Source organism: Cherax quadricarinatus, chromosome 55 (assembly GCF_038502225.1).
Source record: "Cherax quadricarinatus isolate ZL_2023a chromosome 55, ASM3850222v1, whole genome shotgun sequence".
Classification (NCBI taxonomy): domain Eukaryota; kingdom Metazoa; phylum Arthropoda; class Malacostraca; order Decapoda; family Parastacidae; genus Cherax; species Cherax quadricarinatus.
The window spans coordinates 23,979,971-24,005,092 of NC_091346.1; the positions used below are offsets into that span (position 1 = coordinate 23,979,971).

Consider the following 25,122-nt stretch of genomic DNA (forward strand, 5'->3'; position numbering starts at 1 on the left):
ATGGCTTCAGGCTACTGAAGGAAACTGCTGACAGTGACTGAATGACTGTTTTCAGCTGCAATGAAAAAATTATCATTAACCCTTTGACTGTTTTGGTCATATATATATGTCTTACGAGCCAGTGTTTCAGACGTATATATACTCAATAATTCTAGCGGCTTCAAATCAAGCGGAAGAAAGCTGGTAGGCCCACATGTGAGAGAATGGGTCTGTGTGGTCAGTGTGCACCACATAAAAAAAATCCTGCCGCACACAGTGCGTAATAAGAAAAAAAAAACTGATCATTTTTTTCGATTAAAACGCCGACTTTGAGGTGTATTTTCGTATAGTATTTATCGATGTATTTGCGTTTTCATGGTCTTAGGTGATAAAATGGAAAACATATTACAGAAATAGAGATGATTTTCATTACTTTGAAGATGAAAACGTCCTTGAAACTGAGCTCAAAGTAGTGGAAATGTTCGATTTTTACCAATGTTCAGGAGTAAACAAATCACACCACGCGTCCAATACACGTCAACTGGGGAGTCTAATATTCTTTCACTAGTGCACTGATATTATTTATACCATTTTTACAATAATGCAGTAGTCTGCATAACAGTAAATTTTGTACTTTTTTGTATGAATAAAAAATCAAAATAGAAAGCAATAATAATATCAGAGGGGCCTAGAGATGTGACTAATGAACAGAGGATATGTTATTTTAGTGTCAAGAATGTCTACCTTGTTTATTCTGGACCCTATTTTGAAATTGGCATCTTTTTTAGTTTGCGTGAAATTGGCCAAATTGCCAATTTCTGACCACAATATTGGGTAGTCCAAACTGGTAAATGGGAGGTTTCTTGTAATCAGCTGATAGATAAAATGGAGTTCTAAAGAAATAGCTATGAGTTTGGTCAACTGGCACAAAGGAATTGGCTGAAAATAGGGCTCAAATTCGGCGAAATCGCCGATACGCATATGTCGCCGAGACCGCTAACTTTGCGGGAGCGTAATTCCATGAGTTTTCGACCAAATTTCGAACTTTTGGTGTCATTACCATCGGGAAAAGATTCTCTATCATTTCATAAGAAAAAATATTTTTTTTTTTCAAAAATTTAGCGACATAGAATGCCAGTTTCAGAAAGGGGCCTGAAACAGTCAAAGGGTTAAGGACAGAGAATGGAAGGGATATGAGACAATATACAAGGGAAACCTTTAGTGCACATTTCACTCAAAGGGCCTTTATCAAGTACATATCACAGAGCACATCTCATAGCACACAGTGAGGTCAGGGTAACCAGGTCAGGTAAAAACACACACAGCACTGCAATAAGCCCACCAGCCATGCTAGGCACGAGAAAGAGGTATCAAAATAGAAAAGTATTGTAGCAGGCCTTATGGCCCAAGTGAGGTTTCCTATGGTGATCTAGAACAAAGCGAGCAATGGTTCCAGCCAAGGAATAGATCCTCCTGTCGTGTTCAATAACGTTGGCAAATTCAGTACAGGTTTCAAGACATCTGCAGTATTTTTTTTTTTTTTTACTTGGAAAACAAGTACATGGCCTTGTCTTACGTAATGAGTTGGGAATCAGTGTTAAAGTGCATAATGCACGAATTTTTAGCGTTGTTTATTCTGCAGGCATATTTATGGCCCTGAAGGTATGTGGTTTCCTCAATATAAACCTTATTACAACTGCCACATGATATACTACTGCAGACCCCTGGATTCTTTGATGTGTATTAGGTTTAATAATTCTGGAAATTTCTAAGACAAGTCTCAGTGGCGATCACTTCTAAGTTGGATTTGCAGAGCACAGGAGATTGTGTTTATCATGGATCCAAAGGGCAAAATGAGTATGTTCAGTTTCTATTTCTCTCCTAGCCTTCCACAGAGGCTTGAGGTGACAGGAAAATATGATAAGGTGGAAATTTAAGGTTAGTAAAGACTTTCTTGATATATTCTTGCTTTGTGTGTAGAAATTCTTCAGTGCAGGTCCTGAGAGTGAGAAGCAAGAAATTGATGATAACTCCTTTAGTTTTTAGACTGTGGTGGAAACAAAAGTGCGTAGGGTCATTGTAGGTGATGCATTTAAAGTACTCACCTACTTTGGTAACATTCAAAAAAAAAAAAAAAAAAAAAAAAAGTACATCTAAGAAGGTTAGTGTGTTATCTCTTTCTTCAAGAGTAAACTGGACTGGAGGTTTGATTTCATCAAGTTGATCCCTGAAGTTTGTAAGGGTAGTACCTCAGTACATAAACCATGTGATGTATTGAGGAATAATTCCACAAAAGTGTTTGAGGTAAATATTAGCCACAAGACACTGAGTGGTGAGCCCATGGCCATACAAAATTTCTGACTAAATCCACAAAATCTCGAACAGGTAGTGGGAAATGAGGACTCTCGGTTAAGTGACTACACAGGATCAATTTAAAGAAAGAGGTCATGTCCTGGTTTGCCAATTTCTTATTCCTGATGTGACAGAATCAGGAAATGAGATCTCTAGAATGAAGAGGATGAGAGTGGCTTATAGTCTACCTACATGGAGTGTGTTCCAGGAGTCGAAGCCTGCCCGGCCTGGTCAGTGGACAGGATTTTAGTCAAAGCTCTGGTAAATTTGTGTGGGGTAACCCTGATACCTGATGTAACATGGCATGAAGGAATATTAGGTTTGTGTGTTTTTGGAGCCCTCATAAATGTATGTATGCTGAAAGTTGACAAGTAGGGGATAGCATAATTTTTTGCCATTTGGAAAGAACGAAAAGGCACAATACCGTGACTGGAATAATACACAAATAACCCGCACATAAGAGGAGCTTATGATGACGTGACTTATGGTCCAAGTTGGACTAAAACATTGTAAGCTCCTCTCTCCTATGTGCAGGTTATTTACGTATTTGTGTAGCATATTCTCTGAGCCGTTTGTGTAGCATAATATTCTCTGGGCTTCATTCAGAAATTTTCATATCCTTCAGTAGTGTCTAAGCCAAGATGATCTCTTAGATGCTGTGGTCACGAAATATCTATTATTTATATGCAAAAGGTGTACTTGTGAAGTGAACCGTCAAACTAATAAGGTGAAAAAGGTGGGTGGTACACTGGGGCATTGTAGAAACATAGAATGCTACCCCATAAAGCAAAAGGGGAAACTTATGAGTGTATTGAGGTACACTCTTACATGGGTGTGAATATTATACAGAGATTAAAATAAGGGTCGGAAGTGAAAAGTGGGTCATAATAAGCGTGTATGCACCTGGAGAAGAGAGGAGTGCAGAGAAGAGAAAGAGATTTGGAGAGATGCTAAGCAAATGTATAGGAACCTTTGAACCAAGTGATAGAGTAATTGAGGCATTGTAGAGACATAGAATGCTACCCCATAAGGCAAAAGGGAAAATTTATGAGCGTACTGAGGTACACTTCTACATGGGTGTGAAGCGTGGGTTTTTTAAATGTTGCAGCAAGGAGGAGGCTGGAGGCAGTGAAGATGATGTTCCTGAACGCAATGTTTTGTGTGGTTATACAGAGATTAACCCTTTGACTGTTTCGGTCATATATATACGTCTTACGAGTCACCGTTTTTGACGTATATATACTCTTAGATTCTAGCGGCTTCAAATCAAGCAGGAGAAAGCTGGTAGGTCCACATGTGAGAGAATAGGTCTGCATGGTCAGTGTGCACCATATAAAAAAATCCTGCAGCACGCAGTGCATAATGAAAAAAAATAAACTCCAACCACTTTTTTTAATTAAAATGCTGAATTTGTGGTCTATTTTCGTATAGCATTTATGGTTGTATTCTCATTTTCTTGGTCTCATTTGATAGAATGGAAAACATATTGTAGAAATAGAGGTGATTTTGATTGGTTTTACTATGAAAAGAACCTTGAAATGGAACTCAAAGTAGGGGAAATGTTTGATTTTTGGCGATGTTCAAAAGTAAACAAATGATGTCATTTTCCAATAAATGTCCAACTAGCCATTCTAATATGCAGTCATGAATGGGTTGACATTATTTATACAATTATTACAATATTGCCGTAGTCTGTGTAACAATAAATCTTCTATTTTTTGTTTGAATAAAAATTCAAAATAGAAAGCAAGAGTAATATCAGAGGGGCCTGGAGACGTGACCAATGAACAAAGGAAATGTTATTTTAGAGCCAGGAATGTCTGCATTGTTCATTCTGGACCCTATTTTGAAATTGTCATATTCTTTATTTTTCGTGAAATTGGCCAAATTGCAAATTTCTGACCACGTTATTGGGTAGTTGAAATCGGTAAATGGGTAGTTTCTTGTACTCAATCGATAGAAAAAATGGAGTTCTAAAGAAATAGCTACGAGTTTGGTCGAATTGAACAATGGAATTAGCCAAAAATAGGGCTCAAAGTGGGCGAAATCGCCGACTTTGAATTACGCAAGAGCGTAATTCCGTCAGTTTTCCATCAAATTTCGTTCTTTTGGTGTCATTACAATTGGTAAATGATTCTCTGTCATTTCATAAGAAAAATAAAGTTTTTTTTTTTTTTTTTTGGGGGGGGGGGGGGGGGGGGGATTTTTACGACACCAGGAGACGCCTCAGGATTTGGGGTTGCGACAGTCGAGGGGTTAAAATAAAGGATTAAAATAAGGCAGTGAAGATGTTGTTCCTGAAGGCAATGTTTTGTGTGAATATTATACAGAGATCAAAATAAGGGATTAAAATAAGGGTCGGATGTGAAAAGTGGGTCATAATAAGTGTGTATGCACCTGGAGAAGAGAGGAGTGTAGAGGAGAGAGAGATTTTGGGAGAAGTTAAGCGAATGTATAGGAACCTTTGAACCAAATGAGAGAGTAATTGTGGTAGGGGACCTAAATGCTAAAGTAGGAGAAACATTTAGAGAGGGGTGTGGTAGGTAAGTTTGGGGTGCCAGGTGTAAATGATAATGGGAGCCCTTTGACTGAACTTTGTATAGAAAGGGGTTTAGTTACAAGTAATACGTATTTTAAGAAAAAAGAGGATAAATAAGTATACAAGATATGACAGTAGTTTGTTGGACTATGTATTGGTAGATAGACAAACAGAGAAACTAAAACCTAACAAATCCCCAGGCCCTGATGAACTGTTTGCAAGGGTGTTAAAGGAATGTAAAGAGGAACTTAGCATACCTTTGGCTAATCTTTTTAACATATCACTACAAACTGGCATAATGCCTGATAAGTGGAAAATGGCAAATGTAATACCTACTTACAAGGCAGGTGACAGGTCCTTGGCTTCGAACTACAGACCAATAAGCCATACCTCCATAGTGGGAAAATTTATGGAATCAATAATTGCCAAAGCAATTCGTAGCCATCTTGATAGGCACAGATTAAATGAAGAGTTAGAGGTTTCAGGAAGATGGAGGGAATATTTTGAGGAATTGTTAAATGTTGATAAAGATAGGGAGGCTGTGATTTCGTGTATAGGGCAAGGAGGAATAGCATCTTGTAGGAGTGAGAAAGAGCCAGTTGTGAGTGTGGGGGAGATTCGTGAGGCAGTGGGCAGAAAGAAAGGGGGTAAGGTAGCTGGGATTGATGGGATAAAGATAGAAATGTTAAAAGCAGGAGGGGATATAGTTTTGGAGTGGCTGGTGCTATTATTTAATAAATGTATGGAAGAGGTTAAGGTACCTTGGGATTGGCACAGAGCATGCATAGTTCCTTTGTATAAAGGAAAAGGGGATAAAACAGAGTGCAAAAATTATAGGGAATAAGTCTGTTGAGTATACCTGGTAAGTATAATGGTAGAGTTATTATTGAAAGACTTAAGAGTAAGACAGAGAGTAGGATAGCAGATGAACAAGGAGGCTTTAGGAAAGGTAGGGAGTGTGTAGACCAAGTGTTTACAGTGAAACATTAGATAAGGGTAAAGAAGTTTTTGTGGCATTTATGGATTTAGAAAAGGCATATGACAGGGTGGATAGGGGAGCAATGTGGCAGATGTTGCAGGTATATGGTATAGGAGGTAGGTTACTGAAAGCATTGAAGAGTTTTTACGAGGATAGTGAGGCTCAGGTTAGAGTATGTAGGAGAGAGGAAGATTATTTCCCAGTAAAAGTAGGCCTTAGACAAGGATGTGTGATGTCACCATGGTTGTTCAATATATTTATAGATGGGATTGTAAGAGAAGTGAATGAGAGGGTCTTGGCAAGAGGTGTGGAGTTAAAAGATAAAGAATCAAACAATGTGAGAGTTGTCATAGTTGTTCTTTGCTGACGACATGGTGTTTTTGGGAGATTCTGAAGAGAAGCTGCAGAGGTTGGTGGATGAATTTGGTAGGGTATGTAAAAGAAGAAAATTAAAAGTGAATATAGGAAAGAGTAAGGTTATGAGGATAACAAAAAGATTAGGTGATGAAAGACTGGATATCAGATTGGAGGGGGAGAGTATGGAGGAGGTGAATGTATTCAGATATTTAGGAGTGGATGTGTCAGCAGATGGGTCTATGAAGGATGAGGTGAATCACAGAATTGATGAGGGAAAAAGGGTGAGTGGTGCACTTAGGAGTCTGTGGAGACAAAGAACTTTGTCCGTAGAAGCAAAAAGGGGAATGTATGAGAGTATAGTTATACCGACACTCTTGCATGGGTGTGAAGCATGGGTGATGAATGTTGCAACAAGAAGGCTGGAGGCAGTGGAGATGTCATGTCTGAGGGCAATGTGTGGTGTGAATATAATGCAGAGAATTCGTAGTTCGGAAATTAGGAGAAGGTATGGGGTTACCAAAACTATTATCCAGAGGGCTGAGGAGGGGTTGTTGAGGTGGTTCGGACATGTAGAGAGAATGGAACAAAACAGAATGACTGAGTGTATAAATCTGTGGTGGAGGGAAGGCAGGGTAGGGGTCAGCCTAGGAAGGGTTGGAGGGATGGGGTAAAGGAGGTTTTGTGTGCAAGGGGCTTGGACTTCCAGCAAGTGTGCATGAGCATATTTGATAAGAGTGAATGGAGACAAATGGTTTTTAATACTTGACGTGCTGTTGGAGTGTGAGCAAAGTAACATTTATGAAGGAATTCAGGGAAACCGGCAGGCCGGACTTGAGTCCTGGAGATGGGAAGTAGTGTCTACATTCTGGAGGGGTGTTAATGTTGTAGTTTTATAACTGTAGTGTAAAGCACCCCTCTGGCAAGACAGTAATGGAGTGAATGATGATGAAAGTTTTTCTTTTTCGGGCCACCCTGCCTTGGTGGGAATCGGCCGATGTGTTAATAAAAAATATATTACACAGAGAATTCGTAGTATGGAGATTAGGAGATGCAGTTACTAAAAGTACTATCCAGAGGTCTGAGGAGTTACTGAGGTAGTGTGGACATTTTGAGAGGATTGAGCAAAATGGATTAACTTGGAGGGTAAATAAATCTGTAAAAGAAAAATAGGATAGAAATCATCCTAGAAAAGATTGGAAAGAGGGGGTAAAGGAGGTTTTGTATACGAGGGGCCTGGATATCCAACAGGCGTGTGCGAGCATGTTAGGTAAGAGTGAATAGAGGCAAGTTGCTTTTATGATGACATGCTGCTGGAATGAGCACAGTAACTTTTTTGAAAGTAACTCAGAGAAACCAGTTAGCTGGACTTGAACTCTAGAGGTGGAAAGTACAGTGCCTGCACTATTAAAAGGGGTGGGGATATTGCAGTTTGGAGGGGTATCTGAACTGTAATATCAACGTGCCTCTGCCAAGATGGTAATGGAATGATTCTTTTTCAGGTCACCTTACCTCAGCACAACGGACGGTGTTAAAAAAAAAAAAAAACAATGTCCAAGTACAATACCTCTGCCTTTATCAGCACACAAAAGCCGAAAAAAAGGCAGAATATACAGGGAAACCTTTAAAGTAAAATGTTTCACCCACAGAGGTTTCATGAAGTACATTACATAAAGAACACATTTTATACAACACAGTGAAGTCAAGATAAATAAGTCGAGTAATTGCAAGAGTGCCGAGTATGTTCATTCACCCACCAGATCCATGGCAAGCATAGTCTCCTCTGTTCTTCACAAATCCAACACAAACATATCAGTGGTCACCACCAAGCCCACCAAAAATTACCTAAATGATTAGACCTAATACATAACCAAGATAGGCAAGGATGTAAAGTATATCATGTGGCAGATTTAGATTTAACTACATGCCTTCAGGAGCACAAATAAGTATGTAGAAGTGATACAGCTAATGATGCATATATAGTGCATTGTAACTCATTCCTATCTCATGACTAAACTTCATTTTCGAAAGCATAGATGTTTTGAAGTGTCATTTATTAAATGCCCCAACAATACTGAACAAAACAAGGAGATGTGCAGTACACCTTAGGTAGACTCAACATTCACATCGACCTAAATCACCACAGGAAACCTAACATGGGCAGCAGTCCTGCTGTAGTGTTTCTTTAGTCTTGCTGCTGTTCCTTTCCTTTCTTTTACCTTGATGTTCTTTGTATATAGAGCCCCGTAGAAAGGTGAAACATTACACTTAAAAGGTTTCCCTGTATACTGTGTCCTATTCTTTCCACTTGTCACCTTGTTGCTTATGTTAACAAAAACACAGATAATGAGGATCAGCATCAGTAACACTGACATTTTTTTTACAGTTTCAACAATTAAGAATACACAGAGCATGGATATATTGAAAAATAAGCGAAAGATGAGAAACTGGCCGTTATGAGTCACTTTCACTCAGGCCAAATACAAGGAAGGATACTGAAGTATTAGGGACAAAATTGTAAGGCTAGAGCAACAATTATAAAAGACTTGAAGAAAAAATAAAAAGATGAAATTATAAGAATATATTGAATACCAAAAAAGCAAAATGATAAAGGAAGTGATAAGGACAAGAAATTTTTTTTTAATAATATGGCCGTACCCTCCAGGCTAATGATATTTCAAGAAAAGCAAGCTAAAACAAATGAAAGAAAAAGACCGAGAAACTTGCTCATAATTTTTTTTTATATACAAACTTAGATGGAATAATCTCAAAAACCAAGAAGCCAAACACAGCAGGTGTAAGTAAAACCAAACTGAAAGAAACATTACAGATGAGGCAGCATTTGCGGGCAATTTACTCAGTTTGGAAATGAGAAAAAATAAAAAGGGAAAACTTAATAATTTTGGTGAAAAGAATCACTTCATGTTGTATAAATTAAAATACAAAAAATGTGTAAAAGCTGATTCAGAAAAAAAAAACAACTTTAAAACCCATAATTGTGAATCAATATAAATCAACATTAACTGCCAAGTCCATTTGTTTCCCAGGTTCTTCAACTTTTCTCTCCAAAACTTTCTCATTCTCAGCAAAATTTGGTGATAAAAACTCACGCATTCTATTATTTTTTCTTCTCTTCTTTTAAACTGCCTAACCTTCCCTTTAACCCTTTGACTGTCGCAACCCCCAATCCTGAGGTGTCTCCTGGTGTCGCAAAATTTAAAAAAAAAAAAAAAACTGATGAAATAATAGAGAATCTTTTCCCGATTGTAATGACACCAAAAAACGAAATTTGATGGAAAACTGACGGAATTATGGTCTCGCGAAGTTAGCGACCTCGGTGATATTTACAAATCGGCGATTTCGCCCACTTTGAGCCCTTTTTTCGGCTAATTCCATTGTTCCAGTTGACCAAACTCATAGCTATTTCTTTAGAACTTAATTTTTTCTATCGATTGAGTACAAGAAACTGCCCATTTACCGATTTCAACTACCCAATAACGTGGTCAGAAATTTGCAATTTGGCCAATTTCACAAAAATTAAAAAATATGACAATTTCAAAATAAGGTCCAGAATGAACAGTGCAGACATTCCTGGCTCTAAAATAACATTTTCTTTGTTCATCAGTCATGTCTCCAGGCCCCTCTGATATTACTCTTGCTTTCTATTTTGAATTTTTTTTCAAACGAAAATTAGAAGACTTGCTATTATGCAGACTACTGCAATACTGTAATAATTGTATAAATAACATCAACCCATTCATGTCTGCATATTAGAATGGCTAGTTGGACATTTATTGGACAATGACATCATTTGTTTACTTTTGAACATTGGCAAAAATCAAGCATTTCCCCTACTTTGAGCTCCATTTCCAGGTTCTTTTTATAGTAAAATCAATCAAAATCACCTCTACTTCTATAATATGTTTTCCATTCTATCAAACGAGACCAAGAAAATGAGAATACAACCATAAATACTATACGAAAACAGACCACAAATCGGCATTTTAATTAAAAAAAATGGTCGGAGTTTTTTTTTTCTCATTATGCACTGCGTGCTCCAGGATTTTTTTTATATGGTGCACACCGACCACACAGACCCATTTTCTCACATGTGGGCCTACCAGCTTTCTCCTTCTTGATTTGAAGCCGCTAGAATTTATGAGTATATATACGTCAAACACGGTACCTCGTAAGACGTATATAACGGCCGCGACAGTCAAAGGGTTAACCCTTAAACTGTCCAAACGTAGATCTACATTTATGTGCAGGGGGCTCCAAACGTAGATCTACGTTTTTGTTTACATGCTTTCAAATAAGAACATAAGAAAGGAGGAACACTACAGCAGGCCTTTAAATAGGGAAAATAAAGGTCGGAGCGCTACGCACGTGAATGTAGATCTACGTTGGACAGCTTAAAGGTTAACCTCTTTTTCTCTATAAATACTTTACTTTTCATTTATCATTTTTACAATGCACTAAGTCACTAAGAGTCATATAAAGTCAAGGTAATGGGAGGCAATCAGGTTTGATATGAGAGAGAATAAGTCCAGTTCCTTGAATCAAGATCACCTTGCTATCATCAAAGCATCTTCCTTGAGGGGTTTATATTGCAAGAACTTTCCGTATATTCACTTTTTCTCCCTTACTATCTTCAGTCTCATCATTTCAATAATTATTCCTCTTCCCACTCACCCCTCCCATAAACACAAACCTCTGCTGTACACTCAATCACTACATTCTTAACCCTTTCGGGGTTTCGGCCGTACTAGTACGGCTTACGCGCCAGGGTTTTTGACCTATGTACCAGTATGCCTAAATTCTAGTGCCCTCAAATCTAGCAAGAGAAAGCTGGTAGGCCTACATATGAAGGAATGGGTCTATGTGGTCAGTGTGCGCAGTATAAAAAAAAAAATCCTGCAGCACACAGTGTGTAATGAGAAAAACTTTGACCGTGTTTTTTGGTTTAAAACAGCAACTTTGCACTGTATTTTCGTATGGTATTTATGGTTGTATTCTAGTTTTCCTGGTCTTATTTTATAGAATGGAAGACATATTACAGAAATTGAGATGATTTTGATTGGTTTCACAATGAAAAGTACCTTGAAATTGAGCTCAAAGTAGCAGAAATGTTTGATTTTTGCCAAAGTTCAAAAGTAAACAAATCATGCCACATGTCCAATACATGTCAACTGGTGAATCTAATATTCTTTCACAAGTGCGCTGGTATTATTTATACCATTTCTATACTAATACAGTAGTCTGTATAACAGTAAATCTTCTATTTTTTGTGAGAATAAAAATTCAAAGTGGAAAGCAAAAGAAATGTAAGAGGGGCCTGGGGATGTGACTAATGAACAGAGGAAATGTTATTTTAGTGCCAGGAATGTCTTTCTTGTTTATTCTAGACCCTATTTGGAAATTGGCATCTTTTGAAATTTGTGTGAAATTGGCAAAATTGCTAAATTCTGACCACTTTATTGGATAGTTGAAATCAGTAAATGGGTGGTTTCTTGTACTCATTCGATAGAAAAAAAACGGAGTTCTAGCGAAATAGTTATGATTTCTGTTGACTAGTACACTGGAATTGGCCGAAAATAGGGCTCAAAGTGGGCAAAATCACCAATGCATAAACATCGTCGAGACCCCAAACTTCGCGAGAGCATAATTCCGTAAGCTTTCCATCAAATTTCATACTTTTGGTGTCATTATGATCAGGAAAAGATTTTCTATCTTTTCACAAGAAAATTTATTTATTTTTTTTTTCAAATTTTGGCGACCCTGAGAACAAGTCTCTGAGAGGGCCTGGCGACCCTCAAAGGGTTAAACTTAACCCATTTTTGTTCAACCTTCTCATTAGTGGTATTCTCTAGACCACTTTTCTTCCAACACAGGTTTCTGTCACCTAAAGCAATTTTTGCTCAAAGTGATTTCACTTTTATACAATGATCCCTATTTCCAGAAGCAATTTAATACATTTGGTATAAATTCCACTCTTAAGTGATCACTCAACTAAAGCCCCATGTTTTAACATTATTATTGGAAATATCATTAAAAAAAAAAATTAAGGCATAGGAAAAACCAATGAGCGTATTTTTAATAATATCCTATGACTAGTTTCCAGTTTAAGTCTGGACCAGGTAAGAGGGAAGACAGAGTACAAGATAGGTACATATGTATTCACAAATTAATAAAATTGGCACTTCATGCTATATAGACAGGCTAGTTGGTTGGTGGTGGGAGGGAGGGATAAGGGTAAAATGAACAATGAATATTGGTTACGAGTTTTTCTCGTACTCATTTTGTACATGGCTGTTTGGAGACTCCTTAGTATGCTCATAATTTTGATAAATACAAGTAAAGAATTAAATTTTCCTCTGATTTTAGTTTCATGTTAACTGTATAGGAAGTACGACTGAATTTTACTGTACTTTTTTCTCTGCTGTCTTTTAGCCAAATTCATTTCTTGTATTGTTTATGGTTGTTTGGTACACATGTGGCAGGTTCATATTTTTTTTTTAGTAAACATTTGCCAAGAAATGTTGAATTTGCAAGATCTCTGAACATATCCTTATGATTGACATGTTAGACTGGGCTCACTTTAAGTGTCATGAGCCAGCAACACATCAATCACAAAGTGAAGGACATCTGTAGTTACTCATACCTCCCAATACCTGTCCCTATCTTCAGGTAATGCATTCACTTTTCTCTGACCCACTGACACCATTCTCCTTGTACTCCATCTGCCTCTTACCTTTACTATCACTAAATAATGATCTGACATGTCAGTCTCTCTCAAAGCCTTCATATTAAAAAAATATACTCAATCTTTTATCTATAAACATACCATAGCAAACTGCTGTCATTGTGTATTTCATACATGTAAGCTTATTTATCTCGCTCTCTTTTTTTTTTTTAAATGTGTTGCCTATTACCAAACCTCTTTGTACACAATTCAATTAGAGGCTTCATTAGCATTTATCTCAAGCAATTTGAATTTACCTACTACACTTCTACAACAGTCATTCCCATTATAACATTAAGGTTTCTCACAACAATTACAGGTATTTTTCTCAGGTTGATTCTGAGCAGAACACTGCCAACAACAGTGATGGAAAGAGACATGTTGCACAACATGTTTTTACTGGACCAAAATTTTGCTCTGTATAAAGCCTTATGAAGTCAATGATGCTTGATAAAAGCTCTATACAAAATACTGTCCCAATAAAAGGCTGTTCTGCAGTGTATGCCTTTTCTTCACAATTATCCTCTGGCTGGTTCAAACTTCCTTAAATCTTTGCTTGACACATCCAAATATCTCTCCTCTAACCACTTCCAGGTACATAAATACCTATTAGAATCTGCTTTTCACATCCCATGTTTATTATCCACATAATTCTTCATTTTAAACACTTACACCCCTCTTTCCTTTACATGTTTTTTTTTATTTAATTATTGCTAATCCTCCTTTAGTTCTAGCTCTCTTAGGTACACCTGATTTAATCCTATATACTCCTTCCCCTTGATATGGACTGGTATGGTAGAAAAGGTTAGTAGCCCCTTGTTACTAGCATTTTACTCACCTATGATGTGTGAATGGAAAAGGGATTCTAACCCGCTTCCAGATGAAATTTGAAAGTAAACAATACAATGTCAATGTATGTACGTATGTACATATTCACATACATTAGTGTATAATGGATGCAAGTAGTAGATGCATAATTTACCCGTTATCTTGCACGTTCATGAAACAAAATAAAGACCAGCTATTCTTCTAATGAATAACATTAAACAGGATCTGTTTCACACTCATTAAGTATATTATATTCCCTAAACTTAATTCCAATTATAAATACTATACTGTACAGAAATTGAATACATTTAAAAAGATAAATCTTAATGAGTGAAGTCTGTGAGGTAGCATGACTAGTGTCTCTTTAAATAACAATGTATGATGAAATCATTTAATTCTAGACATTTTTTGATAAAAATATCAATGTATTTTCCAGTAAAGTTTACAAGTTTTAAGTTTGCAAAAAGACAAAATGTAATCACCTTAGGACATGTTTAATGTTATTGTTGCAGTCCTGGGACCTCGTGTGACATTAGTGACCAATACTGTTCTATTAAACATTTCTTAAAGTGCAAAATGGTATAGTGATATCAACAAGATGTAGAAAACGGCACTTATGTACATTTCATATTTATTATAGGAAACAATTCACCACTAGTGACTTCATTAGAACAGAAGAAGCCACTAGTGGCAAAACATTTCCTCTAATCAATGTCCTGAATCAATGTCCTGAAGTGTAGTCTTTAACCCTTAAATTGTCCAAACGTAGATCTACGTTTGCACGCGTAGCACTCCAAACGTAGATCAACGTTTTATTTTTCATTCCTTCAAATTTGGCACAACAGGCTTGAGTTACCTAGACATGAAAGAATGGGTCTGTGCACTCAGTGTGTGCACTATTAAAAATATCTGGGAGCACTTAGTACCTTGTGGGAGCACCAGTTCAATTGAACGCCAGCTAGAGCAAATAACGTGGCAAACACCAGGGATTCATTGATGCCATGTTGCATTAACACTCCCATTTTAAGAGGAAAGTAAAAACAGGTTAGATAAATACATGAGTGTGGTGGGTGTGAGTTGGACCTGACTAGCTTGTGCTACTAGGTCTTATGTCATGCTCCTTCCTTCAATGGATGTGAAGTGACTAGGTGGGTCATTGGTCTTAGCCAGGGGGTTGGAGGGTGGCATGTACCTGCCTTGCATGGGCCAGTAGGGATGCTGCAGTGTTCCTTCTTTCTTATGTTCTTATGTATTCGGCAAGCTGGCCGGGTGGCTTGCTTTGGCTGTTTCTCTGTCTATATCTCTATCTGTCTATATCTCTATCTGTCTATATCTCTGCCTATCTCTATCTCTGCCTATCTCTATCTCTGCCTATCTCTATCTCTGCCTATCTCTATCTCTGCCTATCTCTATCTCTGCCTATCTCTATCTCTGCCTATCTCTATCTCTGCCTATCTCTATCTCTGCCTATCTCTATCTCTGCCTATCTCTATCTCTGCCTATCTCTATCTCTGCCTATCTCTATCTCTGCCTATCTCTATCTCTGCCTATCTCTATCTCTGCCTATCTCTATCTCTGCCTATCTCTATCTCTGCCTATCTATATCTCTGCCTATCTATATCTCTGCCTATCTATATCTCTGCCTATCTATATCTCTGCCTATCTATATCTCTGCCTATCTATATCTCTGCCTATCTATATCTCTGCCTATCTATATCTCTGCCTATCTATATCTCTGCCTATCTATATCTCTGCCTATCTATATCTCTGCCTATCTATATCTCTGCCTATCTATATCTCTGCCTCACATGTACACATAAGTACAGTTATTATACTTAGTGTAAATTACCTAGGATAACCCAAAAATTCCAGGCAAAGACAGAGATATATAGAGAGACAGATAGACAAACATGTTTGTGTGCATCAGTGACAACAAACAAAGCCAGGGTTCCCCGAGCACCCATTTAGCAAATGTCACCGAGCTGATAACAGATGTCATAACACAATTCTTCAAGGAGTGCGATATACATATACTCCAGGCAGACAGAAAGACAGATAAACAGAGACAGACATACAGGCAGGCAGATAGAAACAGATAGGCAGACAGATAAATAGCCAGAGAGACAAGACATGTTTGTGTGTAACAGTGATAAATACAGCGAGGGTTAGCTGGAGCAGTTCACATTTATCAAATGTCACTGGGCTGTCAACAGTATAAGGATGCCTCTCATAACACCATGCTTCAAGGTATATGCCAGGGTATCTAAAACATTGCTGGGACCTATAAATACTTCATATATATTTCTAGACAATAGTAAATAACCCTGGCAGGTGTAAATGTTCAGAGCAAAGACTGGCTATGAAATTACAAGAACTATTATAAATTGTAATTATCAGAACATAAGAAATATATAAATTAAAATAAAAACGAGAAAAAAAGGAATATCGGCAACACTTCTGCAAGCGGCAGTTGATGCTGCCGACAGGTGAGCATTCAGAGCCAATCCTATAACATGTAGAAAAATGTGCTCTTCATTTTAAAAGAAAAAAAAAGAAAAAAAAAAGGAGAAAAAAAAAAAAATTATTTTTCAAAATATTCGGAGCACCACGAGTGAACGTAGATCTACGTTTGGACAGTTTAAGGGTTAAAGCTTAAAATTTGTAAACTTTTATATCCAAAGTTTACAAATTTTAATCTTTAGAGACTACAACTCTACTATACTCAATCATTGCAAAGTATGCTTTCCTTTAGTATGTATATACCAGAATATAACTACGACGCATATCAATCAACTCCTGACTTTTTTGCCAAAAATCCTCACTTATTTAAATATCTCATGTACAAGTCTACCCAAGTTTTTTTAAGGGACTTTAATAAAGGTCAAATAGTTCAAATATGAATTATAACCAAAACTAAGAAAAATTACTGAAAAAAATATTGCAAAAACTTCAAATTTTTTTGTGACAAAACAAAAATAATCAACCCAAACAACTGATAAGAATAAAGGAGTACTGCATCTACCAACCTGCTCATGCTAAACAGGTCTTACTCTTATCTTATCTAACCATTACACTTGGACCACCAGCAGAAAGCACTGCAGCAATCCCACAGACCCATACTCATATTCGACACATGCTTAGTAAAGAATGGTAGGTTTGTTATTTGTCATGTCTTTTTTTTTTTTTTTTTATACACATAGGTTTGACAAGGTTAAGGATCTCTAGCTTTATTGACAAGCTATTTACAGGTTAAGGATTCCTAACTTTACTGGCAAGCTAAGAGCTGTTACCTACATCAGCTCATTTGAAAGCATTTTTATTGTTATGAGACATACAAGTAGGGAACAGGATAAAATTGGAGCCATCTGTGGGCCAGCATTTTCATGTGATCAATGACTATCTCGTTGACATCATTATGCTGTATGAATGTGTTCCATACTAGAGTCATCCTGGGTATATATGATCTCAGATGGAGTGATGTTCTGGAGAAGGGTACAGCCAGAGTGAAGTTGCTGCTTTCTGCCCGTCTTGTGGCATAAAAGCTTGTTTCACGCTGTCCTCGAAGTGGATCCAAGTGTGGTACTTTGACAATAATGGCAGAGTTATCCACAACTAGTATGCACCAGTGGCTGGTGGGCAGGGAAAGGATGGGAGTCAAGGTTGGCCATGGAGATGGATGGGGAAGGGACGGGAGGGAGGACTGGGGGGATAGGTAAGTAACATTCTCCTAATTCTCTCCTTAACCTAGCTCTGCTAACTGTACTACTCACTCACCCTCTCTCTCTCTCTCTCTCTCTGTGTATCTGTATCTATCTCCATCTCTATATCTCTCCATCTCTATCTCTCTATCTATATCTATCTCTCTATCTCTCTCTCTATCTCTCTCTCTATCTCTATCTCTCTCTCTCTCTATCTCTATCTCTACATCTATCTCTCTATCTCTACATCTATCTCTATCTCTACATCTCTCTCTCTCTCTACATCTCTCTCTCTCTCTACATCTCTCTCTCTCTCTACATCTCTCTCTCTCTACATCTCTCTCTCTCTACATCTACCTCTCTCTCTACATCTACCTCTCTCTCTACATCTATCTCTCTCTCTACATCTATCTCTCTCTCTACATCTATCTCTCTCTCTACATCTATCTCTCTCTCTACATCTATCTCTCTCTCTACATCTATCTCTCTCTCTACATCTATCTCTCTCTCTCTACATCTCTCTCTCTCTCTCTCTCTCTATCTCTCTCTCTCTCTCTCTCTCTCTACATCTCTCTCTCTCTCTCTCTCTCTCTACATCTCTCTCTCTCTCTCTCTACATCTATCTATCTCTCTCTCTACATCTATCTATCTCTCTCTCTCTCTACATCTATCTATCTCTCTCTCTACATCTATCTCTCTCTCTACATCTATCTCTCTCTCTCTCTCTCTACATCTATCTCTCTCTCTCTACATCTATCTCTCTCTACATCTATCTCTCTCTCTCTACATCTATCTCTCTCTCTCTACATCTATCTCTCTCTCTCTCTACATCTATCTCTCTCTCTCTCTACATCTATCTCTCTCTCTCTCTACATCTATCTCTCTCTCTCTCTACATCTATCTCTCTCTCTCTCTACATCTATCTCTCTCTCTCTCTACATCTCTCTCTCTCTCTCTCTCTACATCTCTCTCTCTCTCTCTCTACATCTCTCTCTCTCTCTCTCTACATCTCTCTCTCTCTCTCTCTCTCTCTACATCTCTCTCTCTCTCTCTCTACATCTCTCTCTCTCTCTCTCTCTACATCTCTCTCTCTCTCTCTCTCTACATCTCTCTCTCTCTCTCTCTCTCTCTACATCTCTCTCTCTCTCTCTCTCTCTACATCTCTCTCTCTCTCTACATCTCTCTCTCTCTCTACATCTCTCTCTCTCTCTACATCTCTCTCTCTCTCTCTCTCTACATCTCTCTCTCTACATCTCTCTCTCTACATCTCTCTCTCTCTCTCTACATCTCTCTCTCTCTCTCTCTCTACATCTCTCTCTCTCTCTCTCTCTCTCTCTACATCTCTCTCTCTCTCTCTACATCTCTCTCTCTCTCTCTACATCTCTCTCTCTCTCGACATCTCTCTCTCTCGACATCTATCTCTCTCGACATCTATCTCTCTCTGCACCTATATCTATATCTCTCTATATCTACATCACTATACATCTCTATGCCTATATCTATATATATCTATTATATCTCTCTCTCTCCACAAAATTAACTTCAGCATTCTTCTCTATACCATAATAAATTGAACAATAATATGTGTTTGCATTATTTAATGCACCCATGATTTGCATTTTTTATTAATAAAAGACAAAATATTGGTTATTACTGAGAATGAGAACAGTGGCCAACCTGGCAACTTTACAGTGATCCCACTGCATTGTAAACAAACCCAGGGAAGAGGGGATTTTCCACTACTCATAAACTTGATATATTTTTGGTTATCTGTGATACATTCCACAAATTCAACCTAAGGAGGGAGGATTCGAAGTCTTTCAAATGTAGCTGACCTGGAGTCTGACCAACACAAATGAAACTACTGGATATTAATTACATTTATTTGTATATCTAAGGTGGAATATGGTTACAGTGTGATTTTTTCCTTTGATATACCAAAGTAGTAAGCATTCAATGTGTGGTATGCTTCAATATGTAAGGATTTCAACCTCTTAAAATTATTACTGGTCCTCATGAACAGGTCAACCCCTAAATCTGCTTAAAAATTTGGCCTTAAAACCTTTACCTATATGTACTTGAGTAAATATACAGGGTGTCTCAAAATGATGGACCCAATTTCAAAGAAGTATACTTCATGAACCATCTTTTTGAAACACCCTGTATTTAGTATTAGTTTCCAATATTCTAAACTAGATACAGTATCAGTATATATGGAAAAAATTCAGGAATTCCTTTTCCTTTATTTTTTTACCTACAAGTTTATGTAGCTTAAAGGATGGCTTCTAAACCGAAACACCTTGCTCAATTAACAGAACACAAACACGAAGGGTATTGTAATTAAGTACTTATGCTTCTTCACCATGGTGTAGGTATACTTGAGTAATGTCAATCAATATAGAAGCAAGGTAATATACTGACAAATGTAAGATGTATTTAGTATTTGTAGAGCAAGTATCCACAATCTAAAGAAGCATATGTCTCAATTCAGGAGTTTATAGTTGTTTCAGAGGGCATATATTTACTTTTAATACACAAATATATCTCTTATGTGCAATTACCGAAGTGAAGCTGAAGGCTTATATGTCGGCACTCTACATGAATATCAGTCGCTGTCTGAGCTTGAGTCCTGGTGGAGAGAATACAATTACAGTTACTGGAACAGTACACCAGTATGGAAGCAAGGTATCAAATAACTCAAATATTACAAATATTCATATTCCTCAAAGACCAAAAATTCACATGCCAAACAAACCACTGTATGGGTTGGGTTAGAACCCATGGCATGTGGGTTGTAAAACTCCAGGCCAGTACATAAGCCACTGGGCCAGCTGGCTACAATAAGATTCATCTAACTACGTATACCTTTACACCATAGTGCGGTTAGCATGAGCCCCACAGTGACCACAAATGTGATCATAGTGGGGCCCATGCTAACCTCCCTATAGTGTATAAGCATACCTAGTTAGATGAATCTTACTGTAGCCAGCTGGCCCAGTGGTTTACACACTGGCCTGGAGTTTTACGACTCACTCGCCATGGATTCTAACCCCACCCTTACGGGGGTTTGTTTGCAATCGTGTTATTGTGATTTCGAGATTCACATGCCAATACTACAGGTTCCAGTCAGTTTATGATTTCTGCTAGTTACGTCACTAGATATAATTTGTCAACAAGCTTTAATGAACACTATTCCAAATGATCAAGTTTAGTAGGGCAAAACTCTTTGAAACAAGAGATAAACATCCTTCAGTGAACCTATAGTCTATACTATTATACAAATGCATTTTAATGAAGGAAAATGGCAAGAAATATTAACATTGTATCCATGGATAATGTGAATCTCCAATGAATTAAATGAATGCCAAAATAAGGCACATCTTGTAAACACTGCTTATTTTCCTTCCATCTGGTGCATTAAGCCTAATTTACCTAAAAGAATGTTCTATACAAAGTTCTGCTAAATTCTGAATTTACAACTAATTCTTTAAGATGTTAATGAAAAATTATCCACAGACAAAATTCACCTAAGACTTCACGAATACACAGTACAGTAGATTTATACTTTTATTTGAAATTGTTCAAAAACTGTCAAAATTTCAAACCACCATTATTCAATTTGAGGTGGTTTTTAAGCACTTCCTACCTACAACATTAAATTTCTAAATCAACTTTTTTTCTTACATGTCAGCTTTAACACTTCTGCCAAACTAATTAATCTCTCTCACAGCCAGTTAGAGGCATGGCCAGGAGCTGAGACTCAACCCTTGCAAACCACAAAGAGGAGACAACAATTAGGCAAGTATACACAAAATGATAGAAATGGAGACAGTAATGCCTTTTTTACTCTAAGTAACAGCACCACACCCTCTGGTCCAGTGGTATTTCATGGCAAGAGTAAACAGCTAGATAAACAAAAGGAAAGAAAGAAAAATATACATAAAGCTTTATACAACATATTGTACGTAAGAGATATATACGAGAAGAAACCCAACAATCTGTCACTGAAACATTCTAATTAAGATAGCAATCCAGCATACCGATTTATCTTCACCCTTACCCCAAAACAAAAACTAGGAAAGACAGAAGGCAGCTTGACAATTTTGGTAAAAGAATCTCTACAAGCTATAAGAATTATAATAAATTCTAGTGACAAACTGAACAAAGTTAAAAACATCATAACTGCAAATGCATACAATCCACTGTTTAGCAACATAAGGGAAAAAGAAGATGATTTGATCAACAAGGAACTACACAATATACTAATAAAACTATTTATGAAAAGTAACTGTGAAAAAGGAAAAATCACTGTCAAGAGGAATTCTAACTAAAATAAGACTGGACATCTCAACGTTGAAATGGCAAATATGGTAAATGAGCAGTAAAATTCTTCAACATAATGACTGTTTTATTTATGCATTAGCACATTAACCCTTTCAGTGGCCATCACATGGAACTACATCACTGAGGCCAGGGGTCTTCATGTAGTTTTATGTCATGAGCTCAGCTCACTCAGATAAGCTGTGAGCAGTAAATTTTGGCCTAGATATGAGAGAACAGGTCTGTGCTGTGAGTGTTTACCTGGAGTTTACCTGGAGAGAGTTTCGGGGGTAAACGCCCCCGCGGCCCGGTCTGTGACCAGGCCTCCTGGTGGATCAGCGCCTGATCAACCAGGCTGTTGCTGCTGGCTGCACGCAAACCAACGTACGAGCCACAGCCCGGCTGATCAGGAACTGACTTTAGGTGCTTGTCCAGTGCCAGCTTGAAGACTGCCAGGGGTCTGTTGGTAATCCCCCTTATGTGTGCTGGGAGGCAGTTGAACAGTCTCGGGCCCCTGACACTTATTGTATGGTCTCTTAACGTGCTAGTGACACCCCTGCTTTTCATTGGGGGGATGGTGCATCGTCTGCCAAGTCTTTTGCTTTCGTAGTGAGTGATTTTCGTGTGCAAGTTCGGTACTAGTCCCTCTAGGATTTTCCAGGTGTATATAATCATGTATCTCTCCCTCCTGCATTCCAGGGAATACAGGTTTAGAAACCTCAAGCGCTCCCAGTAATTGAGGTGTTTTATCTCCGTTATGCGCGCCGTGAAAGTTCTCTGTACATTTTCTAGGTCGGCAATTTCACCTGCCTTGAAAGGTGCTGTTAGTGTGCAGCAATATTCCAGCCTAGATAGAACAAGTGACCTGAAGAGTGTCATCATGGGCTTGGCCTCCCTAGTTTTGAAGGTTCTCATTATCCATCCTGTCATTTTTCTAGCAGATGCGATTGATACAATGTATGGTCCTTGAAGGTGAGATCCTCCGACATAATCACTCCCAGGTCTTTGACGTTGGTGTTTTGCTCTATTTTGTGGCCAGAGTTTGTTTTGTACTCTGATGAAGATTTAATTTCCTCATGTTTACCATATCTGAGTAATTGAAATTTCTCATCGTTGAACTTCATATTGTTTTCTGCAGCCCACTGAAAGATTTGGTTGATGTCCACCTGGAGCCTTGCAGTGTCTGCAATGGAAGACACTGTCATGCAGATTCGGGTGTCATCTGCAAAGGAAGACACGGTGCTGTGGCTGACATCCTTGTCTATGTCGGATATGAGGATGAGGAACAAGATGGGAGCTAGTACTGTGCCTTGTGGAACAGAGCTTTTCACCGTAGCTGCCTCGGACTTTACTCTGTTGACGACTACTCTCTGTGTTCTGTTAGTGAGGAAATTATAGATCCATCGACCGACTTTTCCTGTTATTCCTTTAGCGCGCATTTTGTGCGCTATTACGCCATAGTCACACTTGTCGAAGGCTTTTGCAAAGTCTGTATATATTACATCTGCATTCTTTTTGTCTTCTAGTGCATTTAGGACCTTGTCGTAGTGATCCAGTAGTTGAGACAGACAGGAGCGACCTGTTCTAAACCCATGTTGCCCTGGGTTGTGTAACTGATGGGTTTCTAGATGGGTGGTGATCTTGCTTCTTAGGACCCTTTCAAAGATTTTTATGATATGGGATGTTAGTGCTATTGGTCTGTAGTTCTTTGCTGTTGCTTTACTGCCCCCTTTGTGGAGTGGGGCTATGTCTGTTGTTTTTAGTAACTGAGGGACGACCCCCGTGTCCATGCTCCCTCTCCATAGGATGGAAAAGGCTCGTGATAGGGGCTTCTTGCAGTTCTTGATGAACACAGAGTTCCATGAGTCTGGCCCTGGGGCAGAGTGCATGGGCATGTCATTTATCGCCTGTTCGAAGTCATTTGGCGTCAGGATAACATAGGATAGGCTTGTGTTAATCAAATTTTGTGGCTCTCTCATAAAAAATTCATTTTGATCTTCGACTCTCAGTCTGGTTAGCGGCTTGCTAAAAACTGAGTCATATTGGGACTTGAGTAGCTCACTCATTTCCTTGCTGTCATCTGTGTAGGACCCATCTTGTTTAAGTAGGGGCCCAATACTGGACGTTGTTCTCAATTTTGATTTGGCATAGGAGAAGAAATACTTTGGGTTTCTTTCGATTTCATTTATGGCTTTTAGTTCTTCCCGCGATTCCTGACTCCTAAAGGATTCTTTTAGCTTAAGTTCGATGCTTGCTATTTCTCTGACCAGTGTCTCCCTGCGCATTTCAGATATATTGAGTGTGCAGAGCATTAAAAAATAATCATCTCACGTTGGTGCATAATGGGAAAAGAAAAACTGACTGTGTATTATGGTTTAAAATAGCAAATTTGAGGTGATTCCTCAGATAGTTTTTATGAGTTTATTGCCTTTCTTCACATCATTTGATAGAATGGAAGACAATGTTTAAAAAGAGATGAATCTGGTTGGTCTCGAGACAAAGTTGCTTGAAATTGAGCTCAGGGTAGCAAAAATATTAATTCTTTTTCTGATTTTCCAGAAGATGGGTAAGGCTTCCTTACATCCCCCCCTAGTCTGATTCAATTTTTGGAACACTGTAAACCATGACCAATAATTCCTGGTTATATTTTATTTATCAGGAATTAAAGTAAATCTTCTAATTTTGTGTGTTTATGAATTAAAATGGAAAGCAAGTGTAATACAGGAAAGGTCTGGGGACATGACTAATGAGCAGAGGAATTGTTTTAAATCCAGGAATGACTATTGTTTATTTTGAACTATTTTTAAGTTGGTATTTTTTTTTTAATTTTGTGTAAAATTGGCCAAATTACTGACTTCTGTGCACTTTATAGGGTAGCTGAAACAGTGTAATGTGCTTAACATTTCTTGTGCTCAATCAATAAAATGGATGGCAGACTTGTGAAATTGCTAAGAATTTGGTTGATTGGAGCAATGAAATTGCGCCGAGCCCACTAACTTTGCACCTACATAATTCCACAAGTTTTCCATCATATTTCGTACTTTTGGCATAATACCTTCAGAAAAAGATACTCTACCCTTTCAGAATATTTTTTTTTTTTAATTTCAGGGGTCTGGACATTGAAAGGGGTTAAAGAAGCAATACATTTGAAAAGAAAGAGACATTTCCAATACTAGACAGTACAGTATATACCAGAAAAAGAGGAAGACATTCTCACCATAAACAAAACCTGAGTAAACATATTTCTGATTTTTTTTTTTTTTAACCTCACTGGCCATCCCCCAATAAGGTAACATGTTTCTAATTATGACAATAATAGTATATACAATAA

At 37.9% G+C, this 25,122-nt stretch overlaps 1 protein-coding gene across 12 annotated transcripts in view; it reads right to left on the bottom strand.

The window, feature by feature from the left end:
• LOC128698972 (DDB1- and CUL4-associated factor 8) overlaps window positions 1–25,122 on the bottom strand; it is a 145,364-nt gene that overhangs the window by 15,359 nt on the left and 104,883 nt on the right. For 2 of the 12 annotated variants that reach the window (XR_011393539.1, XR_008408528.2), the window contains one exon: window positions 19,997–20,100. The exons of 9 other annotated variants lie outside the window; for them this stretch is intronic. Coding sequence is in view for 1 of the 3 variants with exons in the window: in XM_053791458.2 (XP_053647433.1) it covers window positions 20,077–20,100 (24 nt within the window). In the remaining 2 variants the exon portion in view is untranslated. The remainder of the gene's footprint in view (window positions 1–19,996; window positions 20,101–25,122) is intronic. One more of the 12 variants, XM_053791458.2, reaches the window with a different exon arrangement.